This window comes from Eschrichtius robustus, chromosome 13 (assembly GCF_028021215.1).
Source record: "Eschrichtius robustus isolate mEscRob2 chromosome 13, mEscRob2.pri, whole genome shotgun sequence".
Classification (NCBI taxonomy): domain Eukaryota; kingdom Metazoa; phylum Chordata; class Mammalia; order Artiodactyla; family Eschrichtiidae; genus Eschrichtius; species Eschrichtius robustus.
The window spans coordinates 6,667,261-6,683,828 of record NC_090836.1 but is presented as its reverse complement, the minus strand read 5'-3'; the positions used below and the strand labels follow the sequence as shown (position 1 = coordinate 6,683,828).

At 51.0% G+C, this 16,568-nt stretch overlaps 1 protein-coding gene across 1 annotated transcript; it reads left to right on the top strand.

The window, feature by feature from the left end:
• Positions 1–6,269: 6,269 nt before the first annotated feature.
• Positions 6,270–12,602, top strand: PIANP (PILR alpha associated neural protein). The gene is made up of 6 exons (XM_068561018.1): positions 6,270–6,357; positions 8,519–8,578; positions 8,823–9,334; positions 10,091–10,172; positions 10,960–11,181; positions 11,498–12,602. The coding sequence occupies exons 2-6, from the start codon at positions 8,562–8,564 to the stop codon at positions 11,517–11,519; spliced, it is 855 nt and encodes a 284-aa protein (XP_068417119.1). The 5' UTR covers positions 6,270–6,357; positions 8,519–8,561; the 3' UTR covers positions 11,520–12,602.
• Positions 12,603–16,568: the final 3,966 nt, after the last annotated feature.

Here is a 16,568-nt window from a genome sequence, read left to right as displayed (position 1 = left end):
GTGACCTGGAAGACAGAATGGTGGAATTCACTGCTGTGGAATGGAATAAAGAAAAAAGAATGAAAAGAAATGAAGACAGCCTAAGAGACCTCTGGGACAACATTAAACGCAACAACATTCGCATTATAGGGGTCCCAGAAGGAGAAGAGAGAGAGAAAGGACACGAGAAAACATTTGAAGAGATTATAGTTGAAAACTTCCCTAACATGGGAAAGGAAATAGCCACCCAAGTCCAGGAAGCGCAGAGAGTCCTATACAGGATAAACCCAAGGAGAAACACGCCAAGTCACATAGTACTCAAATTGGCAAAAGTTAAAGACAAAGAAAAATTATTGAATGCAGCAAGGGAAAAATGACAAATAACATACAAGGGAACTCCCGTAAGGTTAACAGCTGATCTCTCAGCAGAAACTCTGCAAGCCAGAAGGGAGTGGCATGATATATTTAAAGTGATGAAAAGGAAGAACCTACAACCAAGATTACTCTACCCAGCAAGTATCTCATTCAGATTCAATGGAGAAATCAAAAGCTTTACAGACAAGCAAAAGCTAAGAGAATTCAGCACCACCAAACCACCTCTACAACAAATGCTAAAGGAACTTCTCTAAGTGGGAAACATAAGAGAAGAAAAGGACCTACAAAAACAAACCCAAAACAATTAAGAAAATGGTAATAGGAACATACATATCAATAATTACCTTAAATGTGATGGAATAAATGCTCCAACCAAAAGACACAGGCTTGCTGAATGGATACAAAAACAAGACCCATATATATGCTGTCTACAAGAGACCTACTTCAGACCTAGGGACACATACACACTGAAAGTGAGGGGATGGAAAAAGATATTCCATGCAAATGGAAATCAAAAGAAAGCTGGAGTAGCAATACTCATATCAGATAAAATAGACTTTAAAATAAAGAATGTTACAAGAGACAAGGAAGGACACTACATAATGATCAAGGGATCAATCCAAGAAGAATATAAAACAATTATAAATATATATGCACCCAACATAGGAGCACCTCAATACATAAGGCAACTGCTAACAGCTATAAAAGAGGAAATCGACAGTAACACAGTAATAGTGGGGGACTTTAACACCTCACTTACACCAATGGACAGATCATCCAAACAGAAAATTGGTAAGGAAACACAAGCTTTAAATGACACAACAGACCAGATAGATTTAATTAATATTTATAGGATATTCCATCCAAAAACAGCAGATTACACATTCTTCTCAAGTGCTCATGGAACATTCTCCAGGATACACCATATCTTGGGTCACAAATCAAGCCTTGGTAAATTTAAGAAAATTGAAATCATATCAAGTACCTTTTCCGACCACAACACTATGAGACTAGATATCAATTACAGGGAAAAAAACTGTAAAAAATACAAACACATGGAGGCTAAACAATACGTTACTAAATAACCAAGAGATCACTGAAGAAATCAAAGAGGAAGTCAAAAAATACCTAGAGACAAATGACAATGAAAACACGACGATCCAAAACCTATGGGATGCAGCAAAAGCAGTTCTAAGAGGGAAGTTTATAGCTATCCAGGCCTACCTCAAGAAACAAGAAAAATCTCAAATAAACCATCTAACCTTACACCTAAAGGAACTAGGGAAAGAAGAACAAACAAAACCCAAAGTTACCAGAAGGAAAGAAATCATAAAGATCAGGGCAGAAATAAATGAAATAGAAACAAAGAAAACAGTAGCAAAGATCAATAAAACTAAAAGCTGGTTCTTTGAGAAGATAAACAAAATTGATAAACCATTAGCCAGACTCATCAAGAAAAAGAGGGACAGGACTCAAATCAATAAAATTAGAAATGAAAAAGGAGAAGTTACAACAGACACCGCAGAAATACAAAGCATCCTAAGAGACTACTACAAGCAACTCTATGCCAATAAAATGGACAACCTGGAAGAAATGGACAAATTCTTAGAAAGGTATAACCTTCCAAGACTGAACCAGGAAGAAATAGAAAATATGAACAGACCAATCACAAGTAATGAAATTGAAACTGTGATTAAAAATCTTCCAACAAACAAAAGTCCAGGACCACATGGCTTCACAGATGAATTCTATCAAACATTTAGAGAAGAACTAACACCCCTCTTTCTCAAACTCTTCCAAAAATTGCAGAGGAAGGAACACTTCCAAACTCATTCTATGAGGCCACCATCACCTTGATACCAAAACCAGACAAAGATACTACAAAAAAAGAAAATTACAGACCAATTATCACTGATGAATATAGATGCAAAAATCCTCAACAAAATACTAGCAAACAGAATCCAACAACACATTAAAAGGATCATACACCATGATCAAGTGGGATTTATCCCAGGGATGCAAGGATTCTTCAATATATGCAAATCAATCAATGTGATATACCATAATAACAAATTGAAGAATAAAAACCATATGATCATCTCAATAGATGCAGAAAAAACTTTTGACAAAATTCAACACCCATTTATGATAAAAACTCTACAGAAAGTGGGTATAGAGGGAACCTACCTCAACATAATGAAGGCCATATATGACAAACCCACAGCAAACATCATTCTCAATGGTGAAAAACTGAGAAGCATTTCCTCTAAGATCAGGAACAAGACAAGGATGTCCACTCTCACCACTATTATTCAGCATAGTTTTGGAAGTCTTAGCCATGGCAATCAGAGAAGAAAAAGAAATAAAAGGAATACAAATGGGAAAAGAAGAAGTAAAACTGTCACTGTTTGCAGATGACATGATACTATAAATACAGAATCCTAAAGATGCCACCAGAAAACTACTAGAGCTAATCTATGAATTTGGTAAAGTTGCAGGATACAAAATTAATGCACAGAAATCTCTTGCATTCCTATACACTAATGATGAAAAATCTGAAAGAGAAATTAAGTAAACACTCCCATTTACCACTGCAACAAAAAGAATAAAATACCTAGGAATAAACCTACCTAGGGAGACAAAAGACCTGTATGCAGAAAACTATAAGACACTGATGAAAGAAATTAAAGATGATACAAACAGATGAAGAGATATACCATGTTCTTGGATTGGAAGAATCAACATTGTGAAAATGAGTATACTACCCAAAGCAATCTACAGATTCAATGCAATCCCTGTCAAATTACCAATGGCATTTTTTACAGAACTAGAACAAAAAAATCTTAAAATTTGTATGGAGACACAAAAGACCCTGAATAGCCAAAGCAGCCTTGAGGGAAAAAAACGGAGCTGGAGGAATCAGACTCCCTGACTTCAGACTATACTACAAAGCTACAGTAATCAAGACAATATGGTTCTGGCACAAAAACAGAAACATAGATCAATGGAACAGGATAGAAAGCCCAGAGATAAACCCACGCACCTATGGCCAACTAAGCTATGACAAAGGAGGCAAGGATATACAATGGAGAAAAGACAGTCTCTTCAATAAGTGGTGCTGGGAAAACTGGACAGCTCCACGTAAAAGAATGAAATTAGAGCACTCCCTAACACCATACACAAAAATAAACTCTAAATGGATTACAGACCTAAATGTAAGACCGGACAGTATAAAACTCTTAGAGGAAAACATAGGAAGAACACTCTTTGACATAAATCACAGCAAGATCTTTTTTGATCCACCTCCTAGAGTAATGGAAATAAAACCAAAAATAAACAAATGGGACCTAATGAAACTTAAAAGTTTTTGCACAGCAAAGGAAACCATAAACAAGACGAAAAGACAATCCTCAGAATGGGAGAAAATATTTGCAAACAAATCAACGGACAAAGGATTAATCTCCAAAATATATAAACAGCTCATGCAGCTCAATGTTAAAAAAAACAAACAACCCAATCCAAAAATAGGCAGAAGACTTAAATAGACATTTCTGCAAAGAAGACATACAGATGGCCAAGAAGCACATGAAAAGCTGCTCAACATCACTAATTATTAGAGAAATGCAAATCAAAACTACTATGAGGTATCAGCTCACACCAGTTAGAATGGGCATCATCAGAAAATCTACAAACAACAAATGCTGGAGAGGGTGTGGAGAAAAGGGAACCCTCCTGCACTGTTGGTGGGAATGTAAATCGATACAGCCACTATGGAGAACAGTATGGAGGTTCCTTAAAAAACTAAAAATAGAATTACCATATGACCCAGCAATCCCACTACTGGGCTTATACCCAGAGAAAACCATAATTCAAAAAGACACATGCACCCCAATATTCATTGCAGCACTATTTACAATAGCCAGGACATGGAAGCAACCTAAATGCCCATTGACAGAGGAATGGATAAAGAAGATATGGTACGTATATACATTGGGATATTACTCAGCCATAAAAAGAAACGAAATTGGGTCATTTGTAGAGACATGGATGAATCTAGAGACTGTCATACAGAGTGAAGTAAGTCAGAAAGAGAAAAACAAATATTGTATATTAATGCATATATGTGGAACCTAGAAAAATGGTACAGATGAACCGGTTTGCAGGGCAGAAATTGAGACACAGATGTAGAGAACAAACGTATGGACACCAAGCGGGGAAAGCAGCAGGGGGTTGGGGGTGGTGGTGGTGGGATGAATTGGGAGACTGGGATTGACATATATACACTAATATGTATAAAATGGATAACTAATAAGAACCTGCTGTATATTAAAAAAAATTACTAGATACTGTGAAGACTAGTTTGTAAAGGGCAAGGGCAGAAGCAACAAGATTATAGCAAGATTATAACAATGATGGAGAGAAGGAGATGAATTCAGGACATCTTTTAGACGCAGAGCTCACAGAACTTGCTGATGAATTAGATACACGGTGGGAATCAGTGAGAAAAGGGAAAGGGAGGAAGGATGTTTCCTAGGTTTTTAGCCTCAAAAACCATCATATCCCAGGATGGGGAACAGAAGCCATCATATCCCAGGATGGAGAACACTACTGGGAGAGAAATGGATTGGTGGGGGGCAGCAGTAGTAATTCGAGACATCTATGTGAGCCATATGAGCTTTGTATGGTTATTAGGCATCCAAGTGGAGATGTCAAGTAGGCTGTTGGATAAATGAGTCTGGAGCGCTGGATATAAATTTAGGACTTGCTGACATTTACATAGTATTTAAGCCCTGGGACTGGATGACATCACTGGACAGAGAATGTGGAACGAGAAGGGGGCCAAGGACTAAGCCCTAGGAAGCTCTAACATTTAGAGGTCAAGCAGAAGACGGAGAAGGAAAAGCCAGGGAGGATGAAGGGAAACTAGAAGAGTGTGGTGTCCTAGAAGTGCAACCCAAGTAAAACAGGGTAACCTGAAAGGGGGGGGGGGTGTAGGACAGGATGAGAGTGGGGGCAGGGGAAGCCCATTTAGACAGAGAGGTTAGGGAAGGCCTCGCAGAGGAGGTGACATTGGATCTAAGTGAAATTTTAATGAAATGAGTGAATCATTGTGAAAAGCCAGGGTAAAACATTCCAGGCAGTGGGAACAGCAAATGCAAAGGCCCTGTGGCAGGTTAAGCCCTTCTAATTCTAGTAACATAGATCAGGTCCAGTGTGGCTGGGGCATGAAGAGTGTTAGGAGGGGCGGGGCCAGGTTATACAGGGCCCTGTAAGTCACGGTGAGGAGTTTGGATACCCTGAGCGCTAGAAAAGCTGAGTAATGCAACTCGGTCTACCTATTTTAAAGATCGTTTGGTTTGCTTCGGGGAGAATGCCTTGCAGCAGGACCAGAATGGAATCAGGGGGTCAAGCTGTTGGGATAATCCAAGGTCTCCACTGCCACCCTCACCCGCACCTCATCCCCGGCACTCAGCACTCTCCAGCAGGGGCGAAACAGAGTTGGGGTCACAGAGCTTTGGGTGACTCAGAGTCTCAGAGATTGACTGGGGCAACCACGGGTGTCCATGGAGTCGGGGTGAAGGGTGGAGAAGCCCGCCACCGGAACCCGGGGGATCGGACGGTGCTCACCCTCCGCTGCCCTCTCGCGTTCTCCACCTGGGACGCAGCCGGGCGCGGCTCCCCAGGCGCGGCAGCGGGAGGGTTAAACCATGCGGGAGGGGGAGAGGCGGAGACCGAGCGCTCCGAGCTGCCGCGCCGAGCCCCGCCGGGCCGAGCGCAGCCCGAGCCGAGCCGAGCCGAGCCGAGCCGAGCCGAGCATCTCCCGCCGCCGCCGCCGCCGCCGCCGCCGCCCCGCGCCCCGGGCGCCCGCCCCCACCCTCTACAGCACCCCGCTGCCCTCAGAACCCCCCGACCATGCCCAGTGCCCCACCCGCTCCCGCGACCCCCCAGCCCGGCGCAGCCCCGAGCTCCCGCAGCTGTCGCGCCGCCGCGCCAGGCATGCAGGTGAGCGACAGGGACCCCCACGCCCCCGCCCGAGGGAGCCCTGCCCTGCCCTCCCCGACTCCGCGCCTTTCGCCCCCCGCCTCTCCCGGCGCGGTTCCTCGCCCGGCTCGAGCCTCCAGCCCATAAGCGCGCCTTCCCCACCACGCTTTCCTTCGCTCCGCGGGTCCCGACTCCATCCTGCCCTCCTGGCGCAGCTGTCGCCGTCCCCGCCGCTGCCTTCCTCCCGCCCTGGGCTCAGCCCCCGGCTCCTTGCATCCTCCTGCCTCGGCTTCCCTTTCTGCTCTCGGCGCTCCCGCCCAAGGAGACCCCTCGCCTACCTCCTGGTCCTCGTCCCCCGCCCCCCTTATCGCTTTCCAGCCCTGTCCGGGGAGCGTGGGCCTGTGGGAGGGGTGGGCTCGCGGCCGCGCTGGGGATGGGGCCCGGTTCCCCCAGCCCGAGGCTCCCGCCCCACCCCCAGCTCGTCTCCTGCGCACAACAGGTCGGTGAGGAGCGAGGGGAGGGTGGGGTGGCGCGCCAGCCGGGGGACTTGGGGCTTCCTGGAGGGGGTGACTAAGGGGTGCGGGGTCCGGGGACTGGAGATGACGTTGGTTGGGGAGGGGGAATGCACAGGCGGAGAGGCGAGTGGGTCCTGGAGTCAGCTGGCCACAGACGTCCCTGGAAGCCCTTTTCCCCTCCCCTGGCTCACACGCCTTCCTCTGTCCCTGCAGCTTCGCTCTTTTCCCGGTTCCGTCTCCCTTTTTCCCACCAGGCCCCCATCCCTGCCTCTCTCCGTAGCTCCGTATCCCTTTCCGTTGGAAGAAACAATTTCCATCTCCTCCATCTTTGCTGTTCCCGTTTTCCATCCCCCGTCCCTTCCTTGTCTCATTTTGTCCCCAGTACCATGTTCTCTCCTTTCCCCCTTCCTTCCTCCCCATCCCTGGTCCCCTCCATCCCTCTTCTTCCTTCCCCTTCCACGATCTCCACTTCCCATCCTGCCTGGACCTTTCCTTCCTCCTCCTCCTGCCCTTCCTCCTTCTTCCCGGCTCCTGTGACCGCTTCACCCCCTCAGCTTCCCTCCCTGACCTTTACTCTCATCCTCAGCATCCTCCAGCTGCCGATCTTCTCTGCGCCCCCCAGTCCGTTCTTTCAGGACTAGCCCCCTTCACCTGCTTCCTCTTCACCTTCCTCTTCCCTTCTCACGCCTCACCAGCCTTCCCTCTCTCAGGCCATCATCCCTTCACATCTCTCCCCACAGCCCACTTCCCCAATCCCTTCCCCAGACTCCCCCACCTTACTCCCCTGTTATTCTCTGAGAGTGCCTAATGTCCAGATTTAGACCCAGAATCCAGAGGACGCCAAGTGTCGTATCCTCATTCACTGGGGAGCCTGCTGCCGCCGCCTGGATCCACCACCCTCAGCTCTGAGAACGTGTCCTCTTCTTTCAAAGCATCCATCCCAATTCTCCCAGGACCCTTCACCCAGGAGAGCTACATTTGAGGGGGTGGCCTCTCCCCAACTCCACCTCCCCTCAGAGGGCACCTATGCATTTGGATGATCGAACATTGAGCAAATATTATATTCTGTAGTTTTTCTCCCGCCCACCTCTCTCTTTCTCTCTTTCCTTCCATCCCTCCATCTCCTCTCCCCCTGCTCCTGAAGATGAGATTCCTGGCCATTCAGTCATAAGAGAAATGCCTCAGACAACAAGTGGGGTGGGCAGGCTGGGGTGCTGCCCCTGTGCAGCCACGCACGTTCACACACTCACTCAGATTGCCTTCCTCTCCCCTCCCCCACTCAGACTCCCTCCCTCGCGGTAGGTGCTCAAGGAATCACAAGGTTCTTGGCTCTAAATTAAGATCTAAGAAAAGCTAGGAGCTGTGGGCAGAGGAAGTGAGACGGAAGGAAGCCAGAGAAGTGAGAGTAGACCCTGGGGTGGGGAGGTAACAGGGACCTGGGAAGTTGTGTAGATAGGGGCTGGGGGCTAGACAGGGGACCACTCTGGGGGTTCCCCTCCCCGCTCCCCACCCCCCGCAAGAGGATGCTAGGCAGCTGTGGGTCCTGGGTGGCAGCAGCATAGCTGGCGGCCACAGCTGGGAGGGGAGATGGAGGTGAGCTGGTGGGTGAACGAGCTGGGGAAGTACTCAGGGCAGGGTTGGGATGTGATGACCCCTCTCTCCCCCAGTAAAGGCTGAAAATCTGGGTCATCTCTGAGGAAGATCTCGGACATGGAGTCCAGAATGTGGTAAGTCTGGCCCAGCAGGGGAAGCTTGGAAGCCACTTTCCCTGGGGTCTTGGCCCTTTCCCTCCTAGGCCCACCCTGGGGCCTTCCATCCTGAGGGCTAGACCCTAGGAAGATGGGAAATGAGACCAGTCTTCCCAAGGCCCACCTACTTTTTGCACAGAGTCTTGGAGGAAGGCAGCCTGTCCTCTGCACACATAAGCCCAAGATGGCCTTGGTTTCACCCGCTCTCTCTCCCTTCCCACAGGCCTGCACTGCTGCTGTCCCATCTCCTCCCTCTCTGGCCACTGCTGTTGCTGCCCCTCCCACTGCCTGCTCAAGGTTCCTCCTCCTCCCCTCGGACCCCGCCAGCCCCAGCCCGGCCCCCCTGTGCCCGGGGAGGGCCCTCAGCCCCACGCCATGTGTGCGTGTGGGAGCGGGCACCTCCACCAAGCCGCTCCCCGCGGGTCCCAAGATCACGTCGGCAAGTCCTGCCGGGCACCTCGCCCCCGGCCACCCCATCAGGCTTTGAAGAGGGTCCACCCTCATCCCAGTACCCCTGGGCTATTGTGTGGGGTCCTACAGTGTCTCGAGAGGATGGGGGGGACCCCAACTCTGCCAATCCTGGATTTCTGCCCCTGGACTATGGTTTTGCAGCCCCGCATGGGCTGGCCACCCCACACCCCAACTCAGACTCCATGCGGGGTGATGGAGATGGGCTTAGCCTTGGAGAAGCTCCTGCCACCCTGCGGCCGGTCCTGTTCGGGGGCCGCGGGGAAGGTGAGTGGGAGTTGGGGAGGTTGGTAGGGATTTGAGGCAGTGGGGGGAGGCTGGCTGAAGACTCTAAAGGAAGCAACAGAGGTCCTGTCTGTTAGCTCCTTCCACAAATGTGTCGGGCACTAACGCTGGCACAGGAGGCCGAGATGCAGATACATCTGAGCCTCAGAGGAGCTCAGGTCCACTGGAGAAGACAGATGTGTAAACACTCGGGGATGAGTCAATGTAATAAATGCTCTAATGGAGGTGCGCACAGCATGTTTTTAGGCCGAAAGAGAAGGGAGAGACTACTTCTGCCTGGGGATCAGGACACCTTCCAAGAATTGACATTTAAGCTGGACCTTGGAAACAGTGGGAGTATTCCAGGCAGAGGAAATGAACGAGCCCTTCGGGGTGACATCTCAGCTCAGGGAGCGCTGAGATGGGGCCAGTGGTCTGAGGGTAGGGCCAGGGTGGAGATGGACATTTCCACCCCCTAGTTTCTGTGCAGAGAGAGAAGTTCTCTCTGACCTTGGAACCTCCTCCTCATCCCATATATACAGAAGATTTGGGGAAGTGGAGAAAAAGGATTTGGGAGGAAAAGGGCTGAAAACTCTGGGGAAAGCCGATGATAAAAATAAAGCGGGGGGGGGGGGCTCCAGAGAAGCAGAAAGAGTTGGGCGATGTGGCTTCAAACGGCAACACTCCAAGCCCACCCCCAGCCTCTCTCGGCTCCCCCCACCTCAGGCCTCCCTAAGAATTTCTCCCTACCCCAAGCAGGTGTGGACCCTCAGCTCTATGTCACAATTACCATCTCCGTCATCATTGTTCTCGTGGCCACTGGCATCATCTTCAAGTTCTGGTAAGCTGGGCTGGGGGGAGGAGATGCTGGCATCCCCAGCAATGTGTGGCTACATTTGGCTGGAAGGAGGGAAGGAGCCAGGGCGACAGTTTTGCTGGCGGTGGGATAGGAAGTGGTGGATTAAGGCAAGACTTGGGAAAAGGTAGGAAGGACTCGGGTGGGGGACGCTCTGAGAAATGGGTGCAGATTCCTTCTGGGGAAACACAAGGGTGATGGGAGGGGGGGGAGTCATTTGTGTGCACGGGGGCTTTGGTGGCTACCGCTTGTGCCCGTATCCTCCAAGACCCGTTCTGCAGAGCCCCTTCTCAAGGCCGCCTGGGGAGGAGGGAGAAAAATCCGAGCTTTCTTTGCACACACTTAATATCGGGTCGCTCAGTCCTTCACACTTTACTGCAAGAATCATTAGACTCAGGTGTCCAGGTCATTAGCTGACTTTGAACTAGAACTAAACCTGCCAGGCGCCTGCTGCGGAGGAAAATGGCTCTGCTGGGTATGCGTGGGGGAGAGGCGGTTCTGGGGGACTCTGGGTGTCTGTGGGGAGGAGCTACTCATTCTGTGGATCTGAACCAGGCGAGAGGGTGGCTTAGATTCCCGAACCCCCTGGCGGGGAGAGGAAGTGGTTTTGTGGACTTGGCCTCAGGACACGGGGCTTAGGGACCTGTTAGAGGCTGGTTTCTCTGCTGTAGGATGTTGCGGGTGGCTGAGGGAGTCTGGGGGTGACCGGCGCTGGAGGCCCAGGTTGGGGGCTTCCTGAGTGTGTGAGAACCTCTTTTCTTCTGGGCACCAGCTGGGACCGCAGCCAGAAGCGGCGCAGGCCCTCTGGGCAGCAAGGTGCCCTGAGGCAGGAGGAGAGCCAGCAGCCCTTGACAGACCTGTCCCCAGCCGGGGTCACTGTGCTGGGGGCCTTCGGGGACTCGCCCACCCCCACCCCTGACCACGAGGAGCCCCGAGGGGGACCCCGGCCTGGGATGCCCCAGCCCAAGGGGGCTCCAGCCTTCCAGCTGAACCGGTGAGGGCAGGGCAGAGGGCTGGGAGGGCGGGCAGGGGAGGCACCTCGGGGCTGCGATTGTGGGATTGGGGCGCTCCCTCCCGGGTGGGTGGAAAGGAGGCAGACCTGCCCCCCCCCCACCCCGGGAGACTGGACCCCTCCTCTCCGGGGGGACCCTTCCATCTCCCGCTGTCTGTGGATCTGTGTCCTGTTCTCATGCTGCCATTTAACTCCAACTCTGCCCTCTTAACCTTGATCCCTTTTATTTCTTGGACTGCCCTCTCGATTCTGGCCTGCCTCTTGGTTCCTGACGGTGCCCTTTCCCTTTTCCTCTCAGGATTCCCTTGGTGAATCTGTGATCCCCCCCAAGGCTGGGCTGCCACCAAGCAGGGGGCCAAGGGGCCGGCACAGCCCCCATCCCGCTGAGGGCAGGGCGGCCGTGGGCGCCTCGGAACACTGCTAGCCCGCGGGCGAGCGCACCTGCTCAGCCTCCTGTAGGTGGGGGCCACACATATCTGTGGCTTCTGGCCCCCGGCCCCGCCCTGGCACACTCACATGAGAGCCTTGCACACTCACCTCTCCCCTCACGAGCCACTGCACACACTCATGCTCTTGTACGGCCAGTCTCCCTAGCCACGTCTCTCCCCTCCGCGGATCCCTCACGTCCTCCCTTTCGTCTCACACTGTTCCCTTTGTCTTCTCCCACGCCCCACCCATCGCTCAGTGGCCCATCACTCAGAGGTCAGTGGGTGACTCCCGTGGACTCTCGTGTGCATGTCCCGGCCCCGCGCTGTGGCGTTGTGTGTCATGCTCACACTCTCGCCTCATGAACACCCACTGATTGAGTTTCTGTGGCCCCTGCATGCTGCCCCAGAGGTGGGTGGGGGGTGAGCTGGGGGCTCCTCGGGCCTCCATCTGTCACGGTCCCATCCCGCTCCACGTCATGTGTTTCGCTGTCTCCCCCATCCCGCTCCGAGGACACGAGCACTCCTTACCCTGAGGGCTTCCTGTGGGAATGGGAGTACTGAGGGCCCAAACTCCTACCCCCTCCACTGCTAAATTCTGTTGTCTGGGAGATGGCTTTTGGGGAGTCACCTGCTGCACTACATGAGAAAGGGGCTCCCATTTGCCCTCCCCTGCCTCCCAAGTCCTTCTGTCTTGTCTGTCCTGGCTGTCTGTGTGTGTCACTCTGGAATTCAGAGCCCCCTGAGCCAGTCCTCCACTTCTCGGCCTCCCTGAGGGCCTCCCTAACTCCACCTAGGCTGCCAGGGACCGGAGCCAGCTGGTTCAAGGCCATCGGGAGCTCTGCCTCCCAATCCGCCCCTCCCTCCCTCCCTCCTTGGTTCCTCCACTCTCCCTCCTTTTGCACCGCCCCCCCTCAGGTTTGTCCTGACTTCTCATGGCTTTCCCACCTTCCTTCCTACTTCCCTCTCTTACCTGGCTCCTATGCTGTGATATATATTTTTGTATTATCTCTTTCTTCTTGTGGTGATAATCTTGAATTCTTGTGGGATGTAAGTTTCAAAATTTTCAAATAAAGCCTTTGCAAGATACCTGAGTCCCCTGGTTCTGCCTTATGAGCCCCACAGAGAGGAGAGGAGCAGGGGCGATGGGCAGCTAAGAGGGAGGAAAAGAAGGATGGGGGGGTGCGGGTAACCCCTCCAGACCCGATGTGACCTGGCCTGCTCTGACCCGGGGTTGGGATTCGGGGGCTTTGACTCGGAATGGAATGGAAGGAAGAGACACTGAAGGGGGCAGTCTTGACAAGGAGCAGCCGGAGCAAGAGAGAAACTGGAAGAGTGGCTTGTTAATTGCTAGAGAAGGTCAAGAGAGACCACGAAAAAGGAGGCAGAAGAAAAGGGAAACTTATGTAGAAGCACAGGCGATGGCGCAAGCAAGAAAAGGAAGAGGAGAGCGCTGATAGACACATGGAGGTTGAAGGGCAAAAGGAGAAGAAAAAATGGAGCAACCGGCAAGTGATGAGAGGGAGCCGCAGTAAAGAGGCTGGCTGCCCTGCTTGCTTTATTTGCAGCCTTGCTCCCTCACCTGCCCCCGCCCACAGCTGTCCCCAGAAGCCCCGCGGTTAGCTCTCAATAGCTTTCCCCGCTCTGCCCTCTCTGAGAGGCACTGCTGGGGTGTGGGCGTGGAATCGAGGGGTGCGTTTGGAGGAGGGAATGCAGGCTGCCCAGCTGGGATCAGTCACCTCTGAGCCCCCAGTTCTAGGTCTGGTTCTCGTAACAGCCCTGCAAAAACCACACGGCAGCCTCTCAGCTGTTGCTAGGTTCTGTTGCCATGGTAACCACCCAGGTCCCATTTCTCCCCCCACCCCTATCTGTGCCCCACTTGCTCCCTGGAAATGGGGGCGCTCCAGGGAGGAGAGGAGCCGGTCACGTGCAAGAGGGGGGCTGCCCTGGCCTGTGTTGGCCTCCATGTATTTATTTTTGCAGCTAGAATCAGGAATGTCTACGTATCTGTAGGTGGGTGCTTTAGGGGTTGGGGCGCTTTACTGTGTACTCAAGTGAAGTGTGGCTGAGTCCACGAAGCACACAACGGTGAGCGAGGTGGAGGGAGTGTATTTCTCAGGATCAGAGCAGTATGTGGGTTCGGGTCATCAGACTCCCTAAGAAAAAGAAGAAAGAAGCAGATCCGGGCCAAGGAGTGATGAACCAGCTAAAAGCAGAGGTGCGAGGCAAACATGCTGCTGAGGCGGGCTCAGAGTCAACCCAGTGGGACCTGAAGAGACCCCAGCCCGAAGCTGGTGGAAGGGAGAGGGCTGGATGAGACCTGAGGGTGCAGGAAGAGGTGCTGCTGGGATGGGCTGGGGGCAGTGAGGGAAGGACCTGAGGAGGAGGAGGAGGAGGAGGAGGAGGAGGAGGAGGAGAGGGAGGAGGGGGAGGAGGAGGAGGGGGAGGAGGAGGAGGAGGGGGAAGAGGAGGAGGGGGAGGAGGATGACGGGAGAGGAAGCCTCATTAACCTTTCCCTTCCTTCCCCACAGGAATCTAGTCCTTGTCAGGTGGGGGCTGGGGGGAAGAGGAGGCACAGAAGGGGAAGAGCTGAAGTGCCCGGACAGCACATGTCTCTTATCACCTTCCTCTTCAGAGGGACAGTGTGACCCCAAGGCTCATCCATATGCAAAAGGCACACATGAAGGTCCCTAATGAAGAGGGAATTAATTATCTCCTGATTAGACTGCTGTTTCTCTAAATTTAAATAAATTAAAATATACCAGCAAGACACAGGAAATTCTTACCTGTTCCTTCTCCCTAAATGCCCTCCTTCCCCATGGAAAGTCAGATGGCAGGGAGAGACAGAGGAGAAAGACTTCCGAGTGTTCTGAGTTGTCCTAAAGGAATGATCCCAAACTAAATCCCACTGTTATGCTAACCAGGAAGAGTCAGGAGGCCCTGGGGAAGGATCCTAACTTTATCTCATGTAGAGTTGAAACTGAAACTATGGGGCCTCGGGAGGTCCTCAGGAGGCTCCAAGTGGCAAAGCAGAGTCACTGCTTAGTCACAGACCAAGAACACAAACAGTGGCCATACTACCCCTTTGCTTCTTGGAGGCCACCCATCACTACCGGCACCAGCATCTCTCATTTCTGTGCTTTCTTTGCCTCCTGAGCTGTGCATCAAATGACTAAGCCAGGCTTCTCTTAAGCATTTTTCTGGAATGCTTACCATTGTGGCTCAGACCAAACCAGGGAGTGGGGAAGCCCCCAGGAGGAGGGATCTCCCAGGCAGAGCTCAGGGTGTGGAAGTGATTCAAGATGGAAACAGTGTGCCAGCTGGAAAACCCCAGGCTAAAATTAACAGCCCTCCTCCCCCTACGCCCCACATTTATCTCTCTAAAGCTTTTCTCTAAGGAGTTCAAAGCACTAAAACTTGCTGCTTCTAGCAAGGGCAGCAGCAGGGTTGACAACTGGAGACACCGAGGCCCCGGGGGGTGCCAGTTATTGTAAATAGGAGAAGAACAGAAAGAGAACCAGGACTTACAGTGATTACCACCATTTTGCTCCCACTTTTCAATCTCTGCCCCCAAAGTCAAGGTTTCTCAAATCATCGATCTCTAACCCATACAGCAACTACGTCTGGTCACATCTGAGCCCTTAAGACCCTTATCCTGCCAACTGTCACTATTGGGTTGACACAGACAGGTTACAGAGTCCCAAAATGTGATAAAGAGAGCGGACGCTTTTAAAAAGATACAATTACAAATACATATCTTCTATTTAAACATTTAATTGGAATTTTTATTTTTAGGTGTCTTTTGCTACTTCCTGGGGAAGCTGTGACCTTGGGAAAAACCACTTAAGTCTTCAGAGTCTTATGTTCATTATATGCAAAATTTGGCATTACAGTTATTCCTATCCGGGTTATTTTAATCTCTAAGCAAGGAACTATTACTGTTAATAGGAGGCACTTTGATTCTGTTTCACTCAAAATATAGCTGAGCCCAGAGGGATTCTGGTCAGATCTGGGACAGGCTGGTGGCAGCATTCATTTACTCAAATAGCATGTATTTATTTAGCATCTACTGTGTGCTCAGCAAAGCAGTGGGAGGGTACCATGTATGAGATAGTTTCTCCCGAGTTGCTGACAAACTTGCTGAAGAGTCACATATATGAAACAGTTAAAACAGCAAAAAAAAAAAAAAAAAAAAAAAAGTACGGACTACATGCTGTGGAAATTCGGAGAACAAGACCGTTGGAGCAATCAAGGAAGGCTTCCTGAAAGAGTTCACATTAATTGTTCATTGATGCAACAAACGTTTACCAACTGCTTACTAAGTGCCAGGCTCTGACGATACAGCAGCGAACAATTCAGAGTCCTTGCCCTCGTGGGGCCGATATTCCAGTGAGAAGAGGAGGACATCCAACAATATAGAATCAGGTAGAAGTGAGTGCTATATTTAAAAGTAAAGCCGGGTGAGTAGGAGAGGGCCACAAGAACTTAGAGACCAAAGCAAAGAGAGTAAGGGGTGTGGTTAGGCAGGGGTCGGATTCTGAGGCCTGGGAGGGGTTATTAGTTACGCTTTGGGCCTAAGGAGGGACCTCAGAAAACTACTGACACATCCTTTTCCTTTCTTTCATATTCAAAGCATTGAGACATTCTTGAGAGTATATAAGAAAAAAGAATGGTAACTCCCTACGTCTGCCTATCGCCCCTTGGGGGAAGGGAACCAGGACCCGTCTTTTAAGAATCCATACCGCCCCTCGTACCTTGATGCATAATTCATGAAGCTGTCGCGTTCCCACCCTCCCACTTCCCCCGAAGTCCCTTCCGGAAGCCCGGAACCGCTGTCGTGACGGTTCGACTCCTGCCCTTAGCAGAACCCACCTTCACTTCCGCTGTGGCGTCACATCCCTGGAGGGTCTACCGCGTCCCCGGGCAGAAGCTACTTCCGCCCCT

Bases quoted from the DNA above. Each gene is read 5' to 3' on its own strand.
- PIANP (XM_068561018.1), top strand. The intron at 9,335-10,090 runs GTGAGTGGGAGT...TACCCCAAGCAG, and splicing joins GTTCGGGGGCCGCGGGGAAG to GTGTGGACCCTCAGCTCTAT. The intron at 10,173-10,959 runs GTAAGCTGGGCT...TCTGGGCACCAG, and splicing joins GGCATCATCTTCAAGTTCTG to CTGGGACCGCAGCCAGAAGC.